The sequence below is a fragment of the Harpegnathos saltator genome, unplaced genomic scaffold (assembly GCF_003227715.2).
Source record: "Harpegnathos saltator strain DR-91 unplaced genomic scaffold, Hsal_v8.6 scaffold119, whole genome shotgun sequence".
Taxonomy (NCBI): domain Eukaryota; kingdom Metazoa; phylum Arthropoda; class Insecta; order Hymenoptera; family Formicidae; genus Harpegnathos; species Harpegnathos saltator.
The window spans coordinates 1,838,991-1,860,755 of record NW_020229894.1 but is presented as its reverse complement, the minus strand read 5'-3'; the positions used below and the strand labels follow the sequence as shown (position 1 = coordinate 1,860,755).

Below are 21,765 nucleotides of genomic sequence, written 5' to 3'. Positions count from 1 at the left end.
AGTAAGATATAGCATTCTTTACACATAAAAATCCTGCTACTGTTTTTATTGAAGTTTGCTGTATTTAAAAACAAAGGCAGTACTAAAAAAAATCCTTGGAATGGACTAACGAATATGGCAACTAATGAAACTAATAAAATTTGTTTTTAATTGCGGTATAATTAAAAAATCTGTAAAATAACCAGATAGAGCGTATCTACTAAAACAATACTAGATTATGACAATTTTATTATGCGCTTCAGATCTTGTTAATTTTCTATAACAAAACTTGATTTTGTATATGTAAAGTATCCTTTTAAAAAATCCTTCCAAGGCTCTCATCAGTTTTCTTCATCAAAGTTTTATTTCGCAAAATCTAAGGTATCCCTAAAAGATTCACCTCGGGGCCTGATGCGGTACGTAATAATGAGGCATCCCTTTTTAGGGCATCCTACTTCCAGCCTTATCGGGGCCTTGTGTTTCATGAAGATGGCCGTAACAATTTTTTGCTCGGGGTCGAGATGTGCGCTTGTTGCTCTTTCCCTGCGATAATAATTATCCGCTGCCGTGTCTTTGTATCTGTTACTTAATTGTCATGGATTTCATACTCATCGCACTGATACGATAATCGAGCCGTCTTTGAACATTCAGATTGTGCTCCGCGCTGAATTGGCAATGTCCATTCAACTCTTTGCCGGAGCGCGACTCCGAATTGACGAGTGTCGCGAATTTGTATCTCGCGTTCGTATTTCGCAAGCGCGTACCACACACACAACCGCGCCGGTTATCGATGCGTTTCGGGGGAAACAAAAGAGAAGAGAGAGTACGCGGCGCGACAGGCTTTGCGACATCGCATATCGTGACACTTGACATGACGACTATCGCGAGGATTAAGTATGTCGGTAGGAATCCTGATTATCCGAATTCAAGTGCTGTATTAAATTAACGTCGCGCTGCAAGCATGACCATTGCAGAAGGTCCGGCGGGAGGTGACGACATCGAAGCTTCCGAAGCGGCAGCTGCGGAAAAAGAGATGCTGGTGAATGTGAATTGTCCGATCAGGATAGTGCTCAACTACATAAGAGAAGTCGCGCAGCTGAGCGGCACGTACAGACGGCGAGCTGCCAGGACGAAGTCCTGAAATTGTAATTTATCGATTGGACGAATAAAAGATTCTTACCGCTGCAGGTGAATTCGATTTATGCGACGAGGCGAATTGCCAGTTGAGCAATGTGTCCTCCTACGGGCCAAGCACGCGGGCGACGGATGTTCTTCAGGCGGACGTGACATATTTTATCGTCAGCTTCCAACGTGAGCGATGCGATTAATATTAACGTATTATAATTACACGCAAAATGTCTTCTCAGGCGACGAGAGCGGCCAGATGGTAAATCTCACGCCGCTCCTAACGGCGAAAGCGGCGAGGAGGTGTTGCGAGATTATGGCGAAAACGCGAAGACCGTCGCGGAAAGCTACGTCCGTTAAAAGGAACAACAATGCGAATAAATCTATCGAATGAAGCGTGCCACTTGAGAACCGCTGTAATATAAGTGATTTGCGCTTTCTGGCTCTGCATTTAGATGAATTTATATGCTGGAGCGTCCTTTTTTCGACCGAAACAACGTCAATGTGTATATATATATATATATATATATATACAAATTGATAAATATCTACAAATACATAAATTAGGAAATGCAATGTGAGGAATATGAATTAACGTAATCAAGTAACCCCAGTAATACAATTGTTATTGTGTCGTATTAATTAAAAATAAAGATTCTTGTCATTGCCTCTTCTGCCGCTCGGAGGAAAAATAGCGCGGTCGACTTGTCGTTGAATCGTACTACTACCTTGTTTTGGCGACGGACGTTTTGGAGGACGGTGGCGGCTCGTAGCGGAGACTTTGGAACTAAAGAATTTGACTGACAGACCTAACCGGTTTGCTAATTGCCAAGCAATTATCTAACGTTGCAGCACAAAAGTACTAAGCGACTATTAGAACACCTGGCGACATTTAGCAACGTTACGAAGAACCAATAACTACTGAAAACATAAACACGCTTATCCTTTTGACCGTTTAAACTATTTAATACGCCGTGTCAATACGTAGATAATGAAACGCTGTAAAACTGAAAAATAGTTACTTTAGGTACACTATCGGTGAAGGGAAAAATTTGAGGGTACCTTCATCTTATGTAATTTAACGAGTACTATCGAATACAATTCTAAAAGTTTACAAAAAATGCTTGGTTTAGTTTTTCGTTAAATTTTACGGAAGTCGGTAAATTATGGTTCGAATCTTGGCTAAAACCAGCTGTTTAGCCGAGACTTTGACTATAATTTACCGGCTTCCATAAAATTTAGCTGAGGTTCGAACCATAATTTATCAGCTTCCATCAAATTTAGTAGACTAAGGCCCAGTTCCACAACTTGCTTTAAACTCCGTTTAAAGCAAGTTGTGGAACTGGGCCTAGGTCAGGCGTTTTTCATAAACTTTTAAGATTGCTCTTGATAATTTAGATCATTAATATGAATTTATACGCATTCAGGAAAACGAGCACATTTCTTCTTCTTTATATAATACTTTGCTGCTGATACTAGATGAGGTGCATCAACTGAATACAATTTCAATTTTAATAATTTTAATTAACAAACTATCATCTAAGGAGTAATCAAGATGAAAATATATCATGGAATAATTGATTTTGCAAGATGAAAATAATCAAAGTGATATCTATTCCGAATTACACGAATATCTAATTATTATACTAAATATATCGCGTTATGTATATTTAATCTAAAATTTTGGTCTATAATAAAGTCTCATCAATTTCCCTGATACTCTTGTCGTACGGCGTAATATTGTAAGTCTTTCCATGCTTTCCTATACCATCCTCAACAAATGTTTTGGCACCTGAAACACCCTCCTCGAACACCAAGTGCGACGCGTTATCCTTCTCGAATTGTAGCGCTTCGTCCATTTGCTTCGCGGAGAAGGTAGCGAAATGCGTTGACGCGCGATCCGCGAGCAGAGTCTTCGGCGGGAACTTCACGAGAGACTTTGCCAAATTCACGGCCGAGCCTAAAGCTGGAAGAGGAAAACGAGATATCGATAAGAATGCTTATAAATCCACGTGTTTCTTCTTGCAAATTTCAATAGTTTCCATAATAAATCTCACTCGCACCTGTACCGTATGAAGTAATTTTATTCGCAAGACCCCAATTAAACATTTCCTCCGCAGATAATAGTCTTCCTGTCAATATGAGCTCCATAGCTCTAGAATATCCAATCATAGCAGGCAAGCGCACGGTACCTCCGGATAAGATCGGAATGCCAAAGCGTCTATTTAAGAAACCAATCATTGCTGTATCTTCTACGACTCTCAAGTCGCACATGAGAGCTAATTCGAATCCTGCACCAATTGTGTATCCGCTCAGAGATGCCACCAGTGGTTTCTTCGATAATTCATTTCTATACGCCTGCAATGATAATCAAAGAAATCCTCGCTATTTTTAGGAGATGCACAACAGATGCATAGACAAAACAATATAAATCATAAGCTTTACCAATGGGCCAAAATGCGGCAAACTCTCTTCGTTCTCGCCGTCGTAATTTGCAATCTCATGCAGATCATAACCGGCGCAAAAGTTGCCACCTATCCCGTGCAACACCGCCACTGCTGCTTCCTCGTTACTCTCGAATTCGTCCAACGCTTCCGACAATAACCGCGCGGTCGTGATGTCCAGACTATTCTGCTTCTCCGGCCGGTTGATGCCGATTGTGGTTACCCGGTCAATTCGACTCACCACTATTGTTTTCTCTAGAATGGCACGCGTTGCGGACGATCGTGTAAACGCAAAATGTCATGTAATTTCAAGTACATACTGCTACATACTTGACAATTAAAATAATTACCCGTATCCTTCTCCGCGACCGTACTCGCGTTTGGCCGAGAGGTTAAGGTTCGTCGCACATGATGCCTCAGCGTCCGCGCGAACGAGCGGTGCAACTTCCTCAGGACATGCATTGCTTCAACCAGCGATATCTCCTACGGCCGACTCTTCTCTTCAGTGCGATTCGACCTGTGAATTACGTCGCATAATCGCAGCAACCTACCGAGACGAAAGAAACGCAGAGGACGGAGGCAAAGCCGGAGACGCCGCCGCCGCCGGCGTCACGATCGAGTCTCGATTGCGAGCGTCGATGTATCGAATCGCAGATTCGATAGTAACTCGCAACGTTCGATAGTATTCAAAATCAAGCGACGCCGAAGCTATACATTAAAATTACGTTATGCATAGCTTGTGGACGGAGAAATTACGATTGCAACTTGGCCCGCGCAGTGCTGTGCTGCGAGTTTCGAAGCGCATCCTTTTCTCAAGGGAAAATTCTCCTGTTGAATTGAATGAGGCGGATAGATTAAATAAGTACCGAGCGCAGCGCGCGATGGTATCACGAATAAAAGTTCGAATAGCGACCGCAATCAGAAAAAAAATATTAAAAAAAGTTCTTAAAAGTATTAACAAAACATTTAGAAAACATTTTTAAAACGTTAAGAATAATTTTAAACGAGTTATTAATGTAAAATAAATATTAAATAAACATTAAATAAACGTTAAATAAATATCTCTTCTTAATCGTAATTTTAAATAAAAATTAATGTAGAATAAACATTAAATAAGTATTTGTGACACAATGAACGGAGGAAATGTGGAAAAATGTAAAATAAATATTTAAAAAACGTTAAAAAAATATTGTCTGCTGACATTGGGACGCTTCATCGTGTTCACGGCTGGAAATTCAACGCTTATTACGCGCGGTGTGGATTTCTCAACTCCGGTGCGGAATAACTTCACGCGTGTCAAGGCTCTCGTGCCGATTATCCTCTCGCGTCCCGGGGCGCACTTCATGCCGATCCTTGGCGGTCGATCGCGTGGAATCCAACAGCGAGCCTTGCCGACGACGGAGCCGACAAGCGTGCAACATACACGGCCGAAGACACGCGAGAATCCCGGCTGACGACCGCCTCGGGGGAGAGATGAGGACGGGCCAAGCTGAAGCCGGGAGATGTGGGATCAGCTACCGGAGCTGATACTGACGCAGATATTCGATCATCTCGACTACACCGATCGCGTCAGCGTCGGCGAGGTCTGCCGGGCATGGAACCGCGCGCTCTCCTCGCCGGTGCTCTGGCGATCCGTCAGGATCGTCATCGATCGCGACCTCCGCGAGGACTTCTCACCGGCGGCGATATTGACCGTAAGAGCATTCTCCGCTTCTCCAGGGCCAAAGTTCGCTTAAGCAGAGTCGGTGGAGCCGGTTGTGCAGCACACGAGGGATGCCGGCAGATCTTCCAGGGAAGACGTACCGTCGCCTTCCTCCTTTCAGACTTCCTTCAGACCTTTGACAGCCACGATTCCGGTAGCCGAGAGGCTGTCACAGCGTGGTTCCTCGTCTACCATCGCCTGTTATCGTTCGCGGTATCGGTTACTGAGATAACACAAACTTCTAAAAGGCATCTCTTAAAGACGTCTCAGAGATCGGAACTCCTTCTTTCCGCAAAAACTCGCGTTAATTCCGGCTGATGTCCGTCGTCTCTCCGTCCATCTATTATCATCTCGCGTCCATCCTTCGCTTCTAACAAGACGTCCAAAGGACGCGCTCTTTAGCCCGCTGCCCGGGCAACGTCCGCGTCTGTCTCTCTCCTGCGGCGAGAGTGACAGCAGCTCGTCGATTGATCGTCGCACTTCCTCCCGTCGCAGGCGAAGTACGGGCAGCATATGCGCAGCCTGGAGCTCACCTTCTCGCGACCCTACATCTACCCGAGGATCCTGCACCGCGTCAAGCTCGCAGTACGCAGCGCCCCAGCCTTGGCCGGCGCCGGCTTTCTCGCGATCGTCCGCACTAAGGATGTGCAGCTGCGGCGGCTGACGTTGACGAATTGGGCCTTCGCCTACAACCGGGGAACGCTGCTCGGCGCGTTGGCGCGCTTTCTGCGGTGATCAAATCGTTCCTCCGTCGAGCTCGCGTCACTCGCGAAAGACCACGTAGAACTGTATGTGGATTACGGAACTCCTCCTCTCTTTTCTCTTTCCCTTGCAATACCGCAGCGGTCAACGCAATCTCGCGACGCTGTGCCTGCTGAACGCCGACTTCGGTGTGACGGATGTCTTGCGTATGCTGGGGGCGCTCGCCAAGGAGTCGCGCGAGCACCTGGCCTCCTTGGATCTGCGCGGCGCTTTCAAGGAGTGGCAAGCTCCCCACGACAACCGGAGGTACGCGGGAATAACAATCCACTATTTCGATTATGTGTGTATAAATCGCTAATTGCCCGATTTCAGGAGACAACGCCGGTGACGATGAAATGTCTCGCATGTTATAAATTGCATATTACATAAATTACCGGAAAATAGATATAAATTATATGGATGATCGGGAAGCTCTCTCATCGATAACAACGAAATGCCTCATGAATTATTACACGTCGCGTTGAGTAAATAATGATAATTTTGTCGCTCTCGCAGGTACCTCGGCTTGCTGAGCCGCTTCCGTTCGTTGAGCCTGCTGAAGCTGGATTACCCGGCTCTGTCGAATCAGGTGCTCCACGTCCTCGCGAGCGATGCGTCGAAGACGCTGAAGAGCCTGCACGTATTCGTGAGGGACTCCGACTCCAGGCAGCACACGCTGGCGGACACCGCTTGGCGCAGCTTGGCGTCGGCGTGCCCCGATTTAACGGTGTCTTACACTATAGGTATAACAGAGCGTTGCCGAATAGCGTGCTTCGAATTACCGCTTAATGCAGTGCCTATGATGGTATAATTGCATAATGATGATAATCACATTAAGGTAATTATTCTTAGGCGTTATATAATCACATCACGTTTGCTAATGTAATCAGCATGAATGCGCTCGAGCTTCGCTCTCGAGCGACGAGAGCAGATTCTCGCCCGTCGTCGATCAGGTCGATCAGGAGGGAGAGGGAAAGCTCCTATAATTACGCAATAAGTCGCAACAATTCGCTACGATTGTCGTTAATAAGCGGCCGAATCGCCGCGTGATCGGACTCTGCTTCCGCTGGAGCCGCGAGAATGGAGTCGCGCCATTTAGCTTTTCAAGTTTGATTTCCAGTGAACATCTCGCACTTCGAGGACATGTGCTACCTGCTGCTACCCAGCGTGCCTCTGGCCGAGTTTCACATGTTCAGCGGTTACGTGTGGGACCAGAGCAGGTCGCGGAACTTCAGGAGCACGATCGCCCTGCTGATTGCTCAATACACGAACACGCTAGGTACCTACTCGCATTCGCCGGTTTATCCGCGCGCGCGCGCGCACACCGTCGTCGACTTTATCACTTGCTATTATTGCGACTTGATGATCTGGCGATGATAATTCCGCGAATTCGCCGAGGTCTCGCGGCGAGGCGATCCAATCTCGCGTCTGCCGTTGCGGATTGATTAAAAGAGAACGTCGATTGCACCAGGCAATTGTATCTAGGCGTCTACAAGGAACGCTTCCCTTTCACAGTCGAGGTGATGCTGCAACTCCGAAATAATCGCGAATCGCTGGACGATTTATTGGTGTCCATGTTGCTGCGGTGCAAGCGCCTGGCGAGATTGCAGTACGACGGGATCATAAGGAGCCTCGATACCCTGCGCGAAATATGTCAGCTCCAGGCCGAACACAAAACACGTGAGTCGGCGAGGCGCGCGTTGCGTTCGCGTCGGCGTTAGCGACGGCGAACAACACGAGACCGAGACGAGAACGTGATTGCAGGTTTCAAGACGATACACGTGAAGCCTCGGGATGTCAATCTGCGGAATCGCGTCGTGCTGAACGATATCAATTATCAGTACGATCGCAAGATGCACGAGCAAGGAGTCGACTTCCGGCTCGAGGATCCCACCTCCATTTTATTCTTCTATTGACGAGTCTCTCCGAGCGCCGAGCGACGCGTCTCCTCCGTTGATTTTTGCGACTTTTGCGAAGATCGGCGTTGAAGCTCCTTATTTTGATATCAGTTTTTTTTTTCTTTGTGAGCATCATGAAAGAGAATGTATTTTTTATTGAACAGTTTAATGGTTCTTAAAATTGTTTAAAACTGAGATTCTGTATGTCTGCACTGGCATCCGCATGGGAGAAAAACTGGGGTGTATAAAAAAAAGTAAACATATTAAAATTAATGATTGACACCTACGTGGAAAATTCTGATGTAAAGTTTATAGTCAGTTCAGGCGCGTGCGAGGTTCTCGTTTTATTCGGCGCATAATAATTGCTGAGCGCGTAATGAACGACGAGACGCGAATAAATGCACACAGCGCGTGATTATTGATGAGAAAAATCTGCGACATAAATGATATTCACCGTCGGGATTTTGTATTACACTTTGGAACACGCGTGTTACACGTGTTAGAAATATTCTCTCTGTTGTGGAAATTACAAAATAACTCAAGTAATTATCGACAGATGCATCACACTGAGCGTTTTAACGAAGAGTCTTTTCTACCTCACGGTTCGTGTTTAAAAGAAAATAGTTTCTTCTTTATTCAATAATACACCGCGTTACAACGTTTGTGCGATTACTTACCGTTGTAAGTGATATGTCGTCAACATTTAAAACGGGGGACACCGATTCTATTTTCATTATAGTCAATGCCGCGAACGCGGCTCTTTTCCTTTGTTACTAAGATAATAAAATACATTTCTCTATTCAGCGTCCTGAGAGGTGCGCACAAGAATTCATCCGAAAATCATCACTCAAGGCCACAGCACACAGAAAACAACAACGGTGAAACCCAACCAGTCAACCCAGCGAGTCGTTCAATTCCGTTCAGAAATGATTCAATTGTCAAATTAACATTAGAACCATTATGACACTGACATTTTCTCGACTGTGATCGATCGATTGGCTGAAGTCTCGCTGTTTGCGTTTCTCCACGTTTCTCAGGACTCGACCAAGGCGTCTCACCGTCTCGCCGTTCATCCAAACGACGCTGACGAGGAACTGAGGCTGAGGAACCAGAGCACGCTTCAAGTTTCTTCTACACGACGTTTCTCAAACGTCGACGCTGGCGACACTGAGTCCCCCTCGGCCTCACGAGCAAGTCGTCTCAGCGACAGGACGTCATGTGAGTGTTGAGGACGGTTCGCGTGACGAAGCCCTTGCCACATTGCGGACAAACGTACGGCCGTTCACCCGTATGGTAGCGTTTGTGAACGACCAACGTGGACCTTTGGGTGAACGCCTTGCCGCACTGGTCGCACGAGTACTTGCGCTCCCCGGTGTGAGTGACGTTGTGGGTCCTCAGCAGGGTCTCGCAGGCGAAGCCCTTGCCGCACACCTCGCAGGTGTACGGCTTCTCGCCGGTGTGCAACCTGTTGTGGATCTCGAGGCCCTTCGCGGTCTTCAGCTCCTTGCCGCAGAGCGCGCAGAGGTACCTGCATCTCTCGCAGCTGACTGGGGCGCCGTGCACCTTCCCTTTGTGCTGCTTCAGCATCGACTTGTACTTGTACACCTTGCCGCAAACCTCGCACTTGTGCTCAGTCGCCTTCGCGCCGGCGGGCTTTTTCGCTTTCCTGACTGCGCTCGCGGGGTCGTAGTGGTGCAGACGATTGTGTTCCTTTAAGCTACGCGTATATTTTTTGTCTCTTTCTCTCGTCGCGACAGTCGCACGATATATTTCGGCAGATTTTGTTTAAACTAAGGCTTTCAAGCTTACGGTTTCTGCTAGGAAGTGAAAGTTCGGACATACCTGCTGACGTCGTCGAAGACGCTACTGCAGACGCTGCATCGTTGACTTGGCATAGAGTTGTGCATGTTCGTGTGCGCGATCAGAGTGTCCTCGTCTTCGAGGTTCTTGAGGCAGATGTCGCAGGTGAACTTGAGGGCACGATGAACCCGCTTGCAGTGCCTCTCCACGTCGGTCGCGCTCACGCCCATGAAACCGCACTCGTCGCACGGCATCGTCTTCGGCGTGTGCGACTTCTTCACGTGGGCGTTCAACATGAACTGCTGGGGGTAACTCTTGCCGCAGGTGACGCACTCGAAGGGCCGGTGAATGTCGTGCGCAATCCGCAGGTGCGCGACCAGCCTGGAGACGAAGTAGAACTTCTCCTGGCATAGCTCGCACGTCTTCGCGATACTCTCGAATCTGCAAGCATTCGAAGTGACACGCGTGCCCGCAACAGACCGTTCTCTTCGCGTCAGCTGAAGAACCCGTCAGGCCGAGCCGACCTTGTCGTCTGATCCAACAAGGTAAGACTGACACCTGGTCTGATGAAAACCGTCGTTGTTATGTGCGTTCAAACAATTAAAGAAATTCTCTTTATTATTAAATTTGAAGCTTTGCTCTCTACCGAGGATCCTCCCTGATGAAAACAAGCAGAAATCAACAAGACCTTAAGGAGAAAAGAAAAGGTCAAACGGTTTATCGTTAAAAATTGTAAACCAAGATACATTCTAGCGGTTCTAACGGATTACGATTAAACCGATCACCCGAGCGTTTCATTCCGCCCATTGTTTTGTGATTTGTTTAATATGTAAAATATTAAAATTAATTAAAATTAGTTCGCACGGGCCTATTGTGACGATCGCAACTCATGAACACTTGAACATATCAGAAAAATAAATAACATGCAACTCACTTCTGCCGCAGATCGGACAAGCCAGTCTCGTTGGTCGCTTCCACGTCGATGCAGCTGGAAAGCTCATTGTGATTATTCGTCGGTCGGCTGCAATAATCGAGACAGATATTACACGTTTTACACGAAACATCACAGATCTGTAAAAGTAATTCTACTTCGTTTGCCCGAAAACTCGCATTCTGTGGCCGACGACGACGCCACGACGCCTGCGAACGGGCTCGCTTGTCTTAACGGAGAAATTTATTTTACATTAGAATGTAATCTTAATTAGTCTCGACTAAACGTAAATTCATATTTCGTTAAACATACTCCTTTATTTACAAAGCTTCATTACAAAAGATTACAATCGCACAGGGCAGGCTGCAGGTTTATCACATCATCGTAAACACCGATTGAAATGAAAAGAATGTACACGTTACATTCCACAATATCGCTCTTATATATATATAATAATATAATTATATCCTAAAACTAAGACTAAAATCTCCCACGGCTGAAGAGAAACCGCGAACGACGTCGTGGACTCCGAAGTTCAATCGAACCACTCGAAGAGGGATAAGAAAAATTTACTCACCACCTTCGAGTTTCTCTTTTCAAAGTTCTCAAAGTAAAAAACACACGCGATGTTCTCGCTATTTCATACACTCAGCTGCAATCTACACCGCAGAGAGAAACACTCCCCCCTCTGTCTACTACACAAAGTAACTAACACTTTTGCACAAGCAAGCCCTTGCTTGTGAAGCCTCCGTTAGCGCCGTCGAATGTCAGAATTCTACACGATCGGTCGACCGAGCGTGCCTCTTCAGGTCTCCGGCTGCGCGGCGGCGGCGGTAGTCTTCTCGTGCACCTTGCGGTGCCTCTTGACGAAGGAACTGGACACGAAACCTTTGCCGCAGTCAGGGCACTGATACGGCCTTTCGCCCGAGTGGAAACGCTGGTGCAGCACCAGCGACGTCCTCTGCGAGAAGCCCTTGCCGCACTGCGAGCAGACGTACGGTCTCTCGCCGGTGTGCGTCCGCTTGTGGATATTCAGGTTCTCCTTGCTGGCGAATTTCTTGTCGCAGGTGTCGCACTGGAAAACCTTCTCGCCCGTGTGGGCACGCTTGTGCACGATCAAGCGTCGCCGGGACGACAGCTCGGCGCCGCACAGGTCGCACAGGTGCTTGACCGGCGGGCTCGAGAGCCCATGCTGGTTCTTCATGTGCTGCGTCAGCAGCCTCTTGTAGACGAACCTCTCCGCGCAGAGCTTGCAGACATGCCTCGCGCGCGCGATGCCCTTCGCGCCGGCCGGACCGGGCTGCTTGTTGGCCGCGTGCTGCGTCGCCAAGTGCACCGACAGGTTCTTCTTGTAGAGGTAACACTTGCGGCAGTGCTCGCAGCGGTAGAGCTTCTTGTTGGTGTGCGCGTTCCGGTGCTCCAGGTACTCGGTCCTGTGGTAGAAGCTGCGCTCGCAGCTCTCGCACTTGAAGCTGTAGTCCCGCGCGTGCCGGCGACGGTGGCACTCGAGGTTGGACTTCTGGTTGGTGCTGTAGTCGCAGAGCTCGCAGGTGAACACCTTCAGCCCGGTGTGGATCAGCTTGTGGCGAGCTATGTTCATCGGGCTGCGGAACGTTTTGTCGCACTCGTCGCAGCTGAAGGCACGCTCGATGTTGTGCAGGTTCTTCAGGTGCTCTACGAGCTTCCGCGTGTGCCGGAAGCAGGCGCCGCACTTGACGCACTGGTGCACGGCGCGCGTCTTGCCACGTCGTTGTCTGAAACGAGGAAGGACCGCGGTGAAACATCGAGACGAGCTCTGCGCCGTAGGGTCTAGAGTCTCATTAAAGCTGTGTTCATGATCGTGCTTTGTTTAATAATCTATTCGTTAAGGCTTATGACGTATCCTGTGAAAAGTTGCGCGTGTCTCAAGTAGTTCGGTTCATCTCTTCGTTCCGCCGACTATAACCTACCAGTCCTCCCGGTGGAAGTTGTCTCCGAACGACTGGATGCTACGAGAAACATCGGCGATATGATCAACGGTGTAATCAGACATTAGCATGTCTGTGAAAATCGGCTCTCAGAAGCCTTCACTTCGAACGAATTGCGCCTCGATCGGTCGTGATTCGGGGGCGAGTTACTCTGTGTCGGAGCAACGCTCGAGTTTCCGTTCCTTTTAGCTCCGTATAATGTAGCAAGACAATTGGATAATGGTGACTTTTATTTGACCAAGCAAATACAGTCGTTTTTATATACACCGCATGAAGATTTGTATAATTTGTAACTTTCGATTTCCCTTCTTCTTTCTCCCCTCGGAATCACGCGGTGTCTTGCAGAGAACTTGCGCTTCCCCGAGCCCTTCGATCTTTGCGACATATTTTTTCTTCTATAATTCAACGATTCATTTACAAGGATCATTATATTACACAGGCTGAAATCTCACTCTTCGTAAAATGTCCTGCACTCGTGTGAATGCGTGCAGTTAGTTCGGTACGACGGTACAATAAAAATAAGATTATCAACTTAAATATCACTACTAATACTTACGTTAACATCGCGCAACAAAGAACAATTTTATATTGGGCGTAAGAAAAACTTCGACTCAGTCTCAGAACATCCTTTGACACTGGAAGACCACGCGAATGGAAGACTCGCGCGTAAATTCCGGACATGGACCCAAGGCCGAATTCTCACTTGCTCGCTCACGACGACACGCACCACAGTTACCAGACGCGAGAATTAGTTATCTAACGTTATCTTATCCTGCTGCTGAGCAGCAGGAACACCGAGTTCCTGCGTGAAGTCCATGATTATCTTCTTGATGGACACCACTGGTAACGGCGGTAACGGTCCGGGGTGGCGCTTTCTATGGCAGATGAGTCCGGGCTTCTGCGCGAAGGTCTGGCCGCAGATGTCGCAGATGTACGGCCTCTTGCCGGTGTGTATCAACATGTGCTGCTCTTGCGCGGTCTTCCTGGGGAAGGTCTTTGCGCAAACTGGACAGGAGAACGGCCGGATGCCCTGATGGATCCTCAAGTGAAGGTCCAAGTCCCTCTTCTGACCGAAGGTCTTGCCGCAGGTCGGGCAGATCACCTTCTCCTTGCGCTCGTGCCAGATCAGGTGCTGATCCAGGTACTCCTGCGTAGTAAGGCCGCGCTTGCATATCTTGCACTCGTATGCCGGCTTGTAGTGCCGATACTTCATGTGCGCCTTGATCGCCGGCACGTTCTTACAGGCGTGGCCGCAGATGCTGCAGATGATGGGCGGCTCGCCGCTGTGCATCTGATTCATGTGCTGCTTCAGGTCGTTCTTGATCTTGAACTGCTTGCTGCAGACCGTGCACGAGTATTGGAAACTGGTGGTGTGCTTCCGTATGAAGTGGTCCTTTAAGGTGCACTTGTTGTTGCTCTTGTACTCACAGATGCTGCAGGGATACAGGAGAGGCCCGTGAGCCTTCTCCACGTGGCGCTTCAGGTCTCGCTTCAGGCTGAAGCTCTGGCAGCAGGTTTGGCACTGATACTTGTGCTGGTTCATGTGCTTTATCATGGTGCTCTTCTGGCCGAACCGTTTGCCGCATGTGGCACACTCCAAGGAGAGCAACGGCTTCTTCCGCTCGTTCTTGTCTTGATGGAGAGTCTGTCCTCTCGGGATCTTCTTCGAACAGTGATCTTTTTGCCTCGGCGCACTGCTCAGTTTCCCCTTTCTCGTGATGTGACGTTTCTTCCTGCCGGGCAAGGAGTCGTACTCTGGTGTGCATTCTATGCTTTCGACCACGTAGTGTTCCAAGTTATTGACATCCGTAACGTTCAAAGGGTCCGCAGGCGAGTCACTAAAACACAAGTAACGATCGAGTTAAATAATGTCACACGCAAGACACGATCTACTGCTAAATATTGAGCTTACTTACTTGAAGCATTAAGTGCCGAATTTCTTTTCCAGTTTTTTTACTTGAAAATATTCCTAATCTACGAAGAGAACGGTGAAGTATCAAAATATAATTATGTCACGTTAAATCGCAAATGTGTTGGTTACGATTCACGTGAAAAATAAATAATTAGTATGAAAGACTTTACAACAAGTCTTCTTGATAAGGAGAAAATTAAACAAAGAGATCAAATGGAAACAAAGAGATAAACGGATTGACAAGAATTTTCTCTTATACTCATCTGAAAATTTGTCATCGACATATGATCCATGATAACTTATACTCTCTGCACAACAATTGCAATTCCATTGTTGCACTAAGATTCATTGTTCAACGACAGGCTTAATATCCATGTTGAATCATGTTTCATAAACCATGTTTATCTCAAATAAATAAAACATCATACGTATCCTATATAATTGCCGTCCAATCCTTTTGCACGTATCGCACGTTCTCATCACAGAATGACTCAATAAATACATCAAAAATGCACAAAAAGATCGTGTATTTTTACAACAAACTCAATACAAAGTACAAAAATGTACAAAAAATTGTGCATTGTTAAACCAAGTACAAAATACAAGAAAAACTTGTAGAAAGCCATTCCGTCTCGAAAACTCAACGCAAAAAAGGCTGCAGGTTCAACAGGATTCTCCCGTTGGAAAATATTTCGAAGGCAGTATGAGCTTCTCTCTTTTTTCACTTTTCTCTCTCTCTCTCTCTTTCTCTCTCTCTCTCTCTCTCTCTCTCTCTCTCTCTCTCTCTCTCTCTCTCTCTCGTGTTTCTTTTATTTCGGATTTGCGGACCAATTGTGCGTGGAATTTCAGAATGTGGCGCTTCAACTGTCGCTTCAGACAAAAGTTCATGAGGCAGTTGTGGCAATTGTACTTGACTTGCCTCCTCATGTCCTCAGATTGAAATATTTGCCGCACGTTTCCGCAATTCAATGAGGAGCCCTTTTTCTTGTCAGCTATCTCTTGCTTGAGATTCGTTCTCTCACGTCTTGCTATGTTGCGTCGGTCATCCTTTTCCGTTCGCACGCCATTTATTTCTACGCATAGAGAAGATGTACCCCGATATCTTCTCTATTTTCAGCGGAGAATCAACCCGAATTATGGATATCCAGAAGAGTTCGCAGAGTGCATATGCGAATTACTAAAACACAAATTACATCGAATTAATTAACATCGTTAAATTAATTAGTACCACATGCAAGTCACGATTTACCAATAAATATTGAGTTCACTTACTTCAAATGTCAAGCGTTGAATTTTTTTTCGAGCCTCTTGAACTTGAACATATTCCCATTCTATGAAAAAAGTCATGTAAAGCATGGAAATATAACTGTTACGTCAAAAATTGTAAATATATAAATTATATTTTACGTAAATTATGTAGTGTCAATATCAAAGAATCTTACGAACAGGATTTTTTTAAGCACCAAGATTAAGCAATCGAATAAGATAAATAAAAAAATTAAAGGATTTAACAAAAATTGAATGAATCGAAAGCAAGAATTTCTTTTTGTGTTCATCTGATGTTTTGTCATCGAAATAATCATCAGTGGTCACGATACTGTTTAAATAAAGATCATAATTTTATTATTGTATCAAGATTCATCGTTCCACAAAGGATATATTAATAATACGTTTCTTTTTCAAGCAAATGGACACATAAATAAAGATATATCGCGATGTATTTGGTCTGCTGTTTCTCTTTGCATGTAGCATTTGTTGCATATGGAACATCAATAAACGTATAAAAAATATACAGAAAAGAAGTATAGATTTATTACAAACTGTGTACAATAAAATATAATTAGACGACTTTGCAGAAGAACCACCCTATCACCATTCTCTAATTCTTTCTATGTATCAGCATGTACATAGCTAGACTTACAAAAAAGATTTCATAAACGTATGAAAAGTTATTGCATAATTATAATTAACCGACATCCAAATATATAGCCGTGAAACTCGTAGAGGAGATACTCGGTTTCAAAAAGGCGACACGAGAAGGTCTGTAGACATGTTTCCGATTAGACTTTCTCGTTAAATTAATCTTCTTTCCCTCTCGGCCTCTTGTATTCCTCTTTGATTATTATTATTTGATCTTGCTGACTGCATTTTTCTTCGTATATTCCTTTGTAAATTCCAAGATCCAGTTTTTGATGGAGACTACCGGCAATTTGGGCAATGGACCAGAGTGTTTCACCCTGTGTCGAATTAGATTATTTCTCCAGGAGAAAGCTATGCCGCAAACATCGCAGACAAACGGTTTCTTGCCCGTGTGGATCACTATATGTCGGAACAGTCCAGTCTCTAGTCTGAAGGTCTTGCTGCAGACGGGACAGACGAACGGCTTCACACCGGTGTGCATTAGCATGTGCGACTCGAGGTAATAAGCATGGTACTTCTTTTTGCAGATCGGGCATACCCTTCTGATCTCGTGCCACTTGAGATGCCGCTCGAGATCCTCCCGAGATGCCATGTATTGCGAGCAGATGAAACATTTGTACTCCGAGGCCTCGCAGGACAACGCAGTACCGTGCAAGCGACCGCGCTTGTCACGTTTAACTGACGAAACGTTGTTCTTATGGTTGTTCCTCATATGCAGACTCAACCTCGCCTTACTTTGGAACTTCTTGTAGCAAATACCGCAAGTTGCAAAGTCATCGCAGTTGCTCTTACGCTTTCCGTGATTTTTGCGGTTGATTAGTTGAAATTGATTTTTTACGGAGCGTTTGGGAGATTTGTGGGCCTCCTTCATATGGCACTTCAGGTCTTCCTCCAGGCTAAACCTCTGGCAACAGGTTTGACACTGATACTTGCCTTGCATCGTGCAATTTGTCACGGCGGTCTTACGGCTGAAATGTTCGCTGCACGCGCTGCACTCCACGGTGGATTTCAGCTTCTTCCTATCGACGATACGTCCTGACGACCAGCCGATCGTTTCCCTCCTCGCGAGACGTGTGCTTCTACGTAGAGGGGAAACGTATTCTGGTGTACACTCTGTACTTCCGACAGGCGAGAGGTTCCAGCTGTCGGCATTCGGAATGTTAGAAAGATCCGCGAAGAAATCAATGAAGTTCTTCGAATCCGGGATATATAGAGGATCCATAAGCGAATCGCTAAAACACACACATTACGATCGAATTAAACAATGACATGCGCAAGACACGATCTACCGCCAAATATTAAGCTCACTTACTTGAAATATCAAACGCGAAAATTCCCTTCTTAATTCTCTATTTAATAATATTCTTATTTCTACAAAGAGAACGCAAGAAGAAAGAAATATAATTATGTTACGCGTGTTACAAATCACAAATACAAGGTCATAGATTACAATGTATGTGAATGAAGCGAGCGACAACAAAAAGAGATCTCTTACAAGACTTTTTGATCAAAAATTTAATAACAAAGTAAGGCACAAGAAATAATAGGAATAAAGGAAATACATACAGGTTGAGTGAACCGGAGAGGAACAGTCTTCAATAGGTAATAAAATAAACATGTTATACATACATTTTAAGCACAGATGTTGTAAACATCATATATTTATATTCTAATGTTCTCCTATCACCGCCTATCACTTATCACACAGAGTCACTAAGTACACTAAAGAAATCTGAAAATTACTGGTTTATTATAAAAACAATACAAAAAGATACAAAAATTTGCAGAGAGATCTATCTTATATATTGCGCTTATTATTGCATACGGAAGTACAACGAATATATCAAGAATTTACTAGAACCGTAACTACTTATAAATCGAATACATAATACGATAGTAGTAACATTCATGAAAGAATAATTGAAAAGTCTACGTAAAAAGGGATTCTAAACTTGTTTGTCGCTTAACGATTTTCATTAAAAAACATTTTGCCGCAAAGCGGGCAACACAGATGCAATTTGAGATGCTGCTTCGAAATCCTTCTTCGAAATACTTATTCTGCGCTTGCAGCATCGGCAGATGAGTTTGGATTGGCTCTTCCTTTGGATGTTTCCTCCTACAGGATTTGTGAGCGGCGAGTTCCTTGTTAATGCAATCACACTTCTCGCACTTTACTATAACTTCGTGTCGACGTGGACCCATATCCATGTGTCGCTTCAGATTATTTTGATAATTGAACTTCTTGTCTACATGTCGTATTTGTAACAGTTCGTGTGCTTACATATGACGTTATTCTTGCATTTGCACTACATACATATGTTGCAGCGAGATATATGGTATCCCCAAGTCCTCTCATGGTGCTTTAAGTCTTTTCATAGCCTGCAACTCTGGTCGTAGATTTGATACGAGTAATTCTGCATGCTTTTGTGCCCTTTTATCCTGATTTTTCTTATTTAAACGCTCGCCGCCTTTTCCACCCAGCATTTTCTTCTTTGCTGATTATCCTTGAGCTGGCATCCTAGATTTTCGGAAAGTCCGAAACTGATAGCATAGGTATTGTTGTAAAGCGATACGTTCAAAACCAAGCCACGAGACTTATCGGATAGTTTATGCCAACACTCCAAAGTATGTCACTAAAACACAAATTATGATCGAATTAAATAATGTCACATCGGAGATACGATCTGCAGTTCAATATTGAGCTTATTCGTGATATCAAATGTTTAATCTCTCTTCCAGTTTCTTGAAAATATTTCTACTACGAAGAAAACGCATGAAACACGAAAACGTAATTGTTATGGCAGGTCGCAAATATATATGCAAGATTTATATGTAAATTACGTAGCCAATAAGAGGAAAAATATTTTGGTCAGTATTTTATTAACAAAGTTTAAGTAAAAAAGAGACGAGCTACAAAAAGAAATAAATTTGAAATTAAATGACTTGAAAAATCACTTCTGTTTTATATTCATCTAAAGTATTGTCAAGATATTCGCAGATGTTGGTATAACGATGCTCTATATCACAATCATAATTTCAATACTTTTGTACAATACTTTGTACAAGTCACTTTGTAAGTTTTTAATCGATACTACATTTATCTCAAATAAATGATTAAATATGTGTATGTAAGTGTGTCAAGGCATATCACACACGTGCGTGCACACACACGCACACATACACGCAGGCACATATAATCTACTATACATTCGTTTTGCAATTGTTTTCTAAAGATTGCACAAGATATTAATATATATTAAAAATATATGAAAATCATAAATTTATTGAAAAGATCGTACAAAATGCAATAAAAAATTCATAGAAAGACATTCGGTCTCGAAAACTCGACGTAAAAAGAGGCCGTGGGTATAATCCCGCAAGACTTCCTTGCAGAAAAACGCATTAGAATGCGTTAGAAACAACGCGAAGCACACAAATACACACACTCTCTCTTCTTCTCCCTCACGTGTTCCTTCTATTCGACCTTGATGACCGCTTTTTTCGTCGCGTACTCCTTCGTAAATTCCGTAACGATGCTTTTGATGGAGACCACCGGTAGTGGGGGCAACGGTCCGGGATGCCTCTTCCGGTGGCAGATTAAACCGGGCTTCTGGGCGAAGGCCTGACCGCAGATGTCGCAAATGTAAGGTCTTTTGCCCGTGTGGATCAGCACATGCTGCTCCTGAGCGGTCTGCCGTCGGAAGGTCTTGCCGCAGACCGGGCAAGGGAATGGCTTCGCGCCCGTGTGCACCCGCATGTGCGAGTCAAGGTCGCGGCCGCGGAACCTCTTGCCGCAGGTCGGGCACAGCACCTTCTCCCTGGTCTCGTGCCACATGAGGTGCTGCTCGAGATTCTCCTGCGTCGTCATGCCGCGCCTGCAAATCCGGCAGACGAATTCCGGCTTGTAGTGGCGGTACTTCATGTGAGCCTTCAGCGCGTGCAGGTTCTTGCTGAAGTGGCCGCATACGTCGCACACGATCGGCGGCGCGCCGCTGTGATGCTGCTTCACGTGGTGGTTTAACGCCTTCTTGATCTTGAATTGTTTGCCGCAGGTGTCGCACGAGTAGTCATAGCCGCTCGTGTGCAGTCGTATGTAATGATTTTTCAGGGTGCCCTTGTTGTTGCTCTTGTATTCGCACACGCTGCACTCGTACACCTGCTGCCGGTGGTTCTTCTCGATGTGCGAGATCAGGCAGCGTAGCAGACTGAAGGTCTTCGGACAGTCCGCGCATTTGTGCCTGTGCTGCTTCAGGTGTTCCGCGAGGTTGCTCTTGCTCGGGAACCTGCGGCAACAATGATCGCACTCCACGCACGTCGCCTTCCTCCTGGCTGGTCGATTTTCCGCGGCTATACGTCGCGGACTAGACGCTGCCGTAGTTATGTTCGTATTAGTCTCTTTCGGTCTCTGTTCCTCTTGCTCCGCTGGCAGCGTCTCGCCGTTCGTCCATTCGCACTCGACCCAGACGAGCGATTTCTCGACTGCGTTGGATTCGACATTCAACGGATCCACCATTCTAAAACATAAAAGGTGGACGTTTGCGTTACCGTTGGACTGGTAAATCGTCGAAGGTACGGTCTATCGGAGACGTCGTCGATGTTCGACGATGACGGAGGAGATGCTCGGGGTCGGTTTAATAACTATCGGAGACGGTTCGACAAAACGCGGGGTACACTTTATTCGGTTGTCGTCTCTCTCTCGTGTTACCTTCCTAATTCATGATTAGTAGTCCCGCATGGGTTTACGGAAGGCTGTGTTAGTTAGCGGCGCGCGTGCGGCTTTTCGCAATGCAACGTGAAACTTACGGACCACCTAGAAAAGAGCGCGTGTCAGTACAATGAAAAAATAAGACGTGCAATCAATTATGCGAACGGTGGCGGATTGCTGACTTACCTGACGGCGTGAGCGAGTCGATTAGACGAGTGCACGAGTGAGTACGTGTATTATGACTAAGAGGGGCATATTCGATCGAATAATCTCGACAGCGTAACTTTGACTCGTTAATCGCTCGTATATTTTTAAATGAACTTACGGCACACGCGTATTGCACCAATATTCATATATAAATCGAACCGCATTTTGTTACAAAATATAGCGTCGTAACATTATTAACAGAAAATCGCAGTATATATGTATGTATATATATACCTGAGAGAGAGAATCAACAAATATACTCTTATTCTATAACTGCGACCCGCGACAATATAATTGAAAACACTTATAAGTTTCGTCCTAAAAAATATCTCGAAAAGACCGCACAATTCTCTCCCGCGATTTCTTTCTTTTTTTTTTTCAATCCTTTTACTCTAGGAGAATCCTACCTCTATGTAAACCAAATGGAAAAGAAA

The 21,765-nt window shown here is 45.4% G+C and overlaps 6 protein-coding genes across 6 annotated transcripts in view; 1 reads left to right on the top strand and 5 right to left on the bottom strand.

Annotated features, from left to right (window-relative positions):
• Positions 1–2,681: 2,681 nt before the first annotated feature.
• On the bottom strand, positions 2,682–4,010 carry LOC105181211 (probable enoyl-CoA hydratase). Its single transcript, XM_011137836.3, has 4 exons — positions 3,899–4,010; positions 3,550–3,803; positions 3,168–3,462; positions 2,682–3,070 (listed from the first exon to the last, which is right to left on the bottom strand). The coding sequence occupies exons 1-4, from the start codon at positions 4,008–4,010 to the stop codon at positions 2,793–2,795; spliced, it is 939 nt and encodes a 312-aa protein (XP_011136138.1). The 3' UTR covers positions 2,682–2,792.
• A 701-nt stretch (positions 4,011–4,711) lies between these two features.
• LOC105181220 (F-box only protein 39) lies at positions 4,712–8,019 on the top strand. The gene is made up of 7 exons (XM_011137846.3): positions 4,712–5,242; positions 5,746–5,981; positions 6,094–6,258; positions 6,508–6,734; positions 7,112–7,270; positions 7,507–7,671; positions 7,756–8,019. Exons 1-7 carry the CDS (start codon positions 5,051–5,053, stop codon positions 7,905–7,907), a joined length of 1,296 nt encoding a protein of 431 aa, XP_011136148.3. The 5' UTR covers positions 4,712–5,050; the 3' UTR covers positions 7,908–8,019.
• A 465-nt stretch (positions 8,020–8,484) lies between these two features.
• On the bottom strand, positions 8,485–10,801 carry LOC105181199 (zinc finger protein 239-like). Its single transcript, XM_011137822.3, has 4 exons — positions 10,779–10,801; positions 10,624–10,710; positions 9,732–10,130; positions 8,485–9,606 (listed from the first exon to the last, which is right to left on the bottom strand). The coding sequence occupies exons 1-4, from the start codon at positions 10,799–10,801 to the stop codon at positions 9,090–9,092; spliced, it is 1,026 nt and encodes a 341-aa protein (XP_011136124.2). The 3' UTR covers positions 8,485–9,089.
• A 624-nt stretch (positions 10,802–11,425) lies between these two features.
• LOC105181219 (zinc finger protein 239-like) lies at positions 11,426–12,658 on the bottom strand. The gene is made up of 2 exons (XM_011137845.1): positions 12,570–12,658; positions 11,426–12,446 (listed from the first exon to the last, which is right to left on the bottom strand). The coding sequence occupies exons 1-2, from the start codon at positions 12,656–12,658 to the stop codon at positions 11,426–11,428; spliced, it is 1,110 nt and encodes a 369-aa protein (XP_011136147.1).
• LOC105181216 (zinc finger protein 2-like) overlaps positions 12,382–21,765 on the bottom strand; it is a 64,992-nt gene continuing 55,608 nt past the window's right edge. The window contains exon 5 of the mRNA XM_025304667.1: positions 12,382–14,425. Coding sequence (XP_025160452.1) covers positions 13,336–14,425 — 1,090 coding nt within the window. The 3' untranslated portion in view covers positions 12,382–13,335. The remainder of the gene's footprint in view (positions 14,426–21,765) is intronic.
• LOC105181201 (oocyte zinc finger protein XlCOF6.1-like) lies at positions 19,732–20,933 on the bottom strand. The gene has a single exon (XM_025304685.1). It carries the CDS (start codon positions 20,930–20,932, stop codon positions 19,895–19,897), a length of 1,038 nt encoding a protein of 345 aa, XP_025160470.1. The 5' UTR covers position 20,933; the 3' UTR covers positions 19,732–19,894.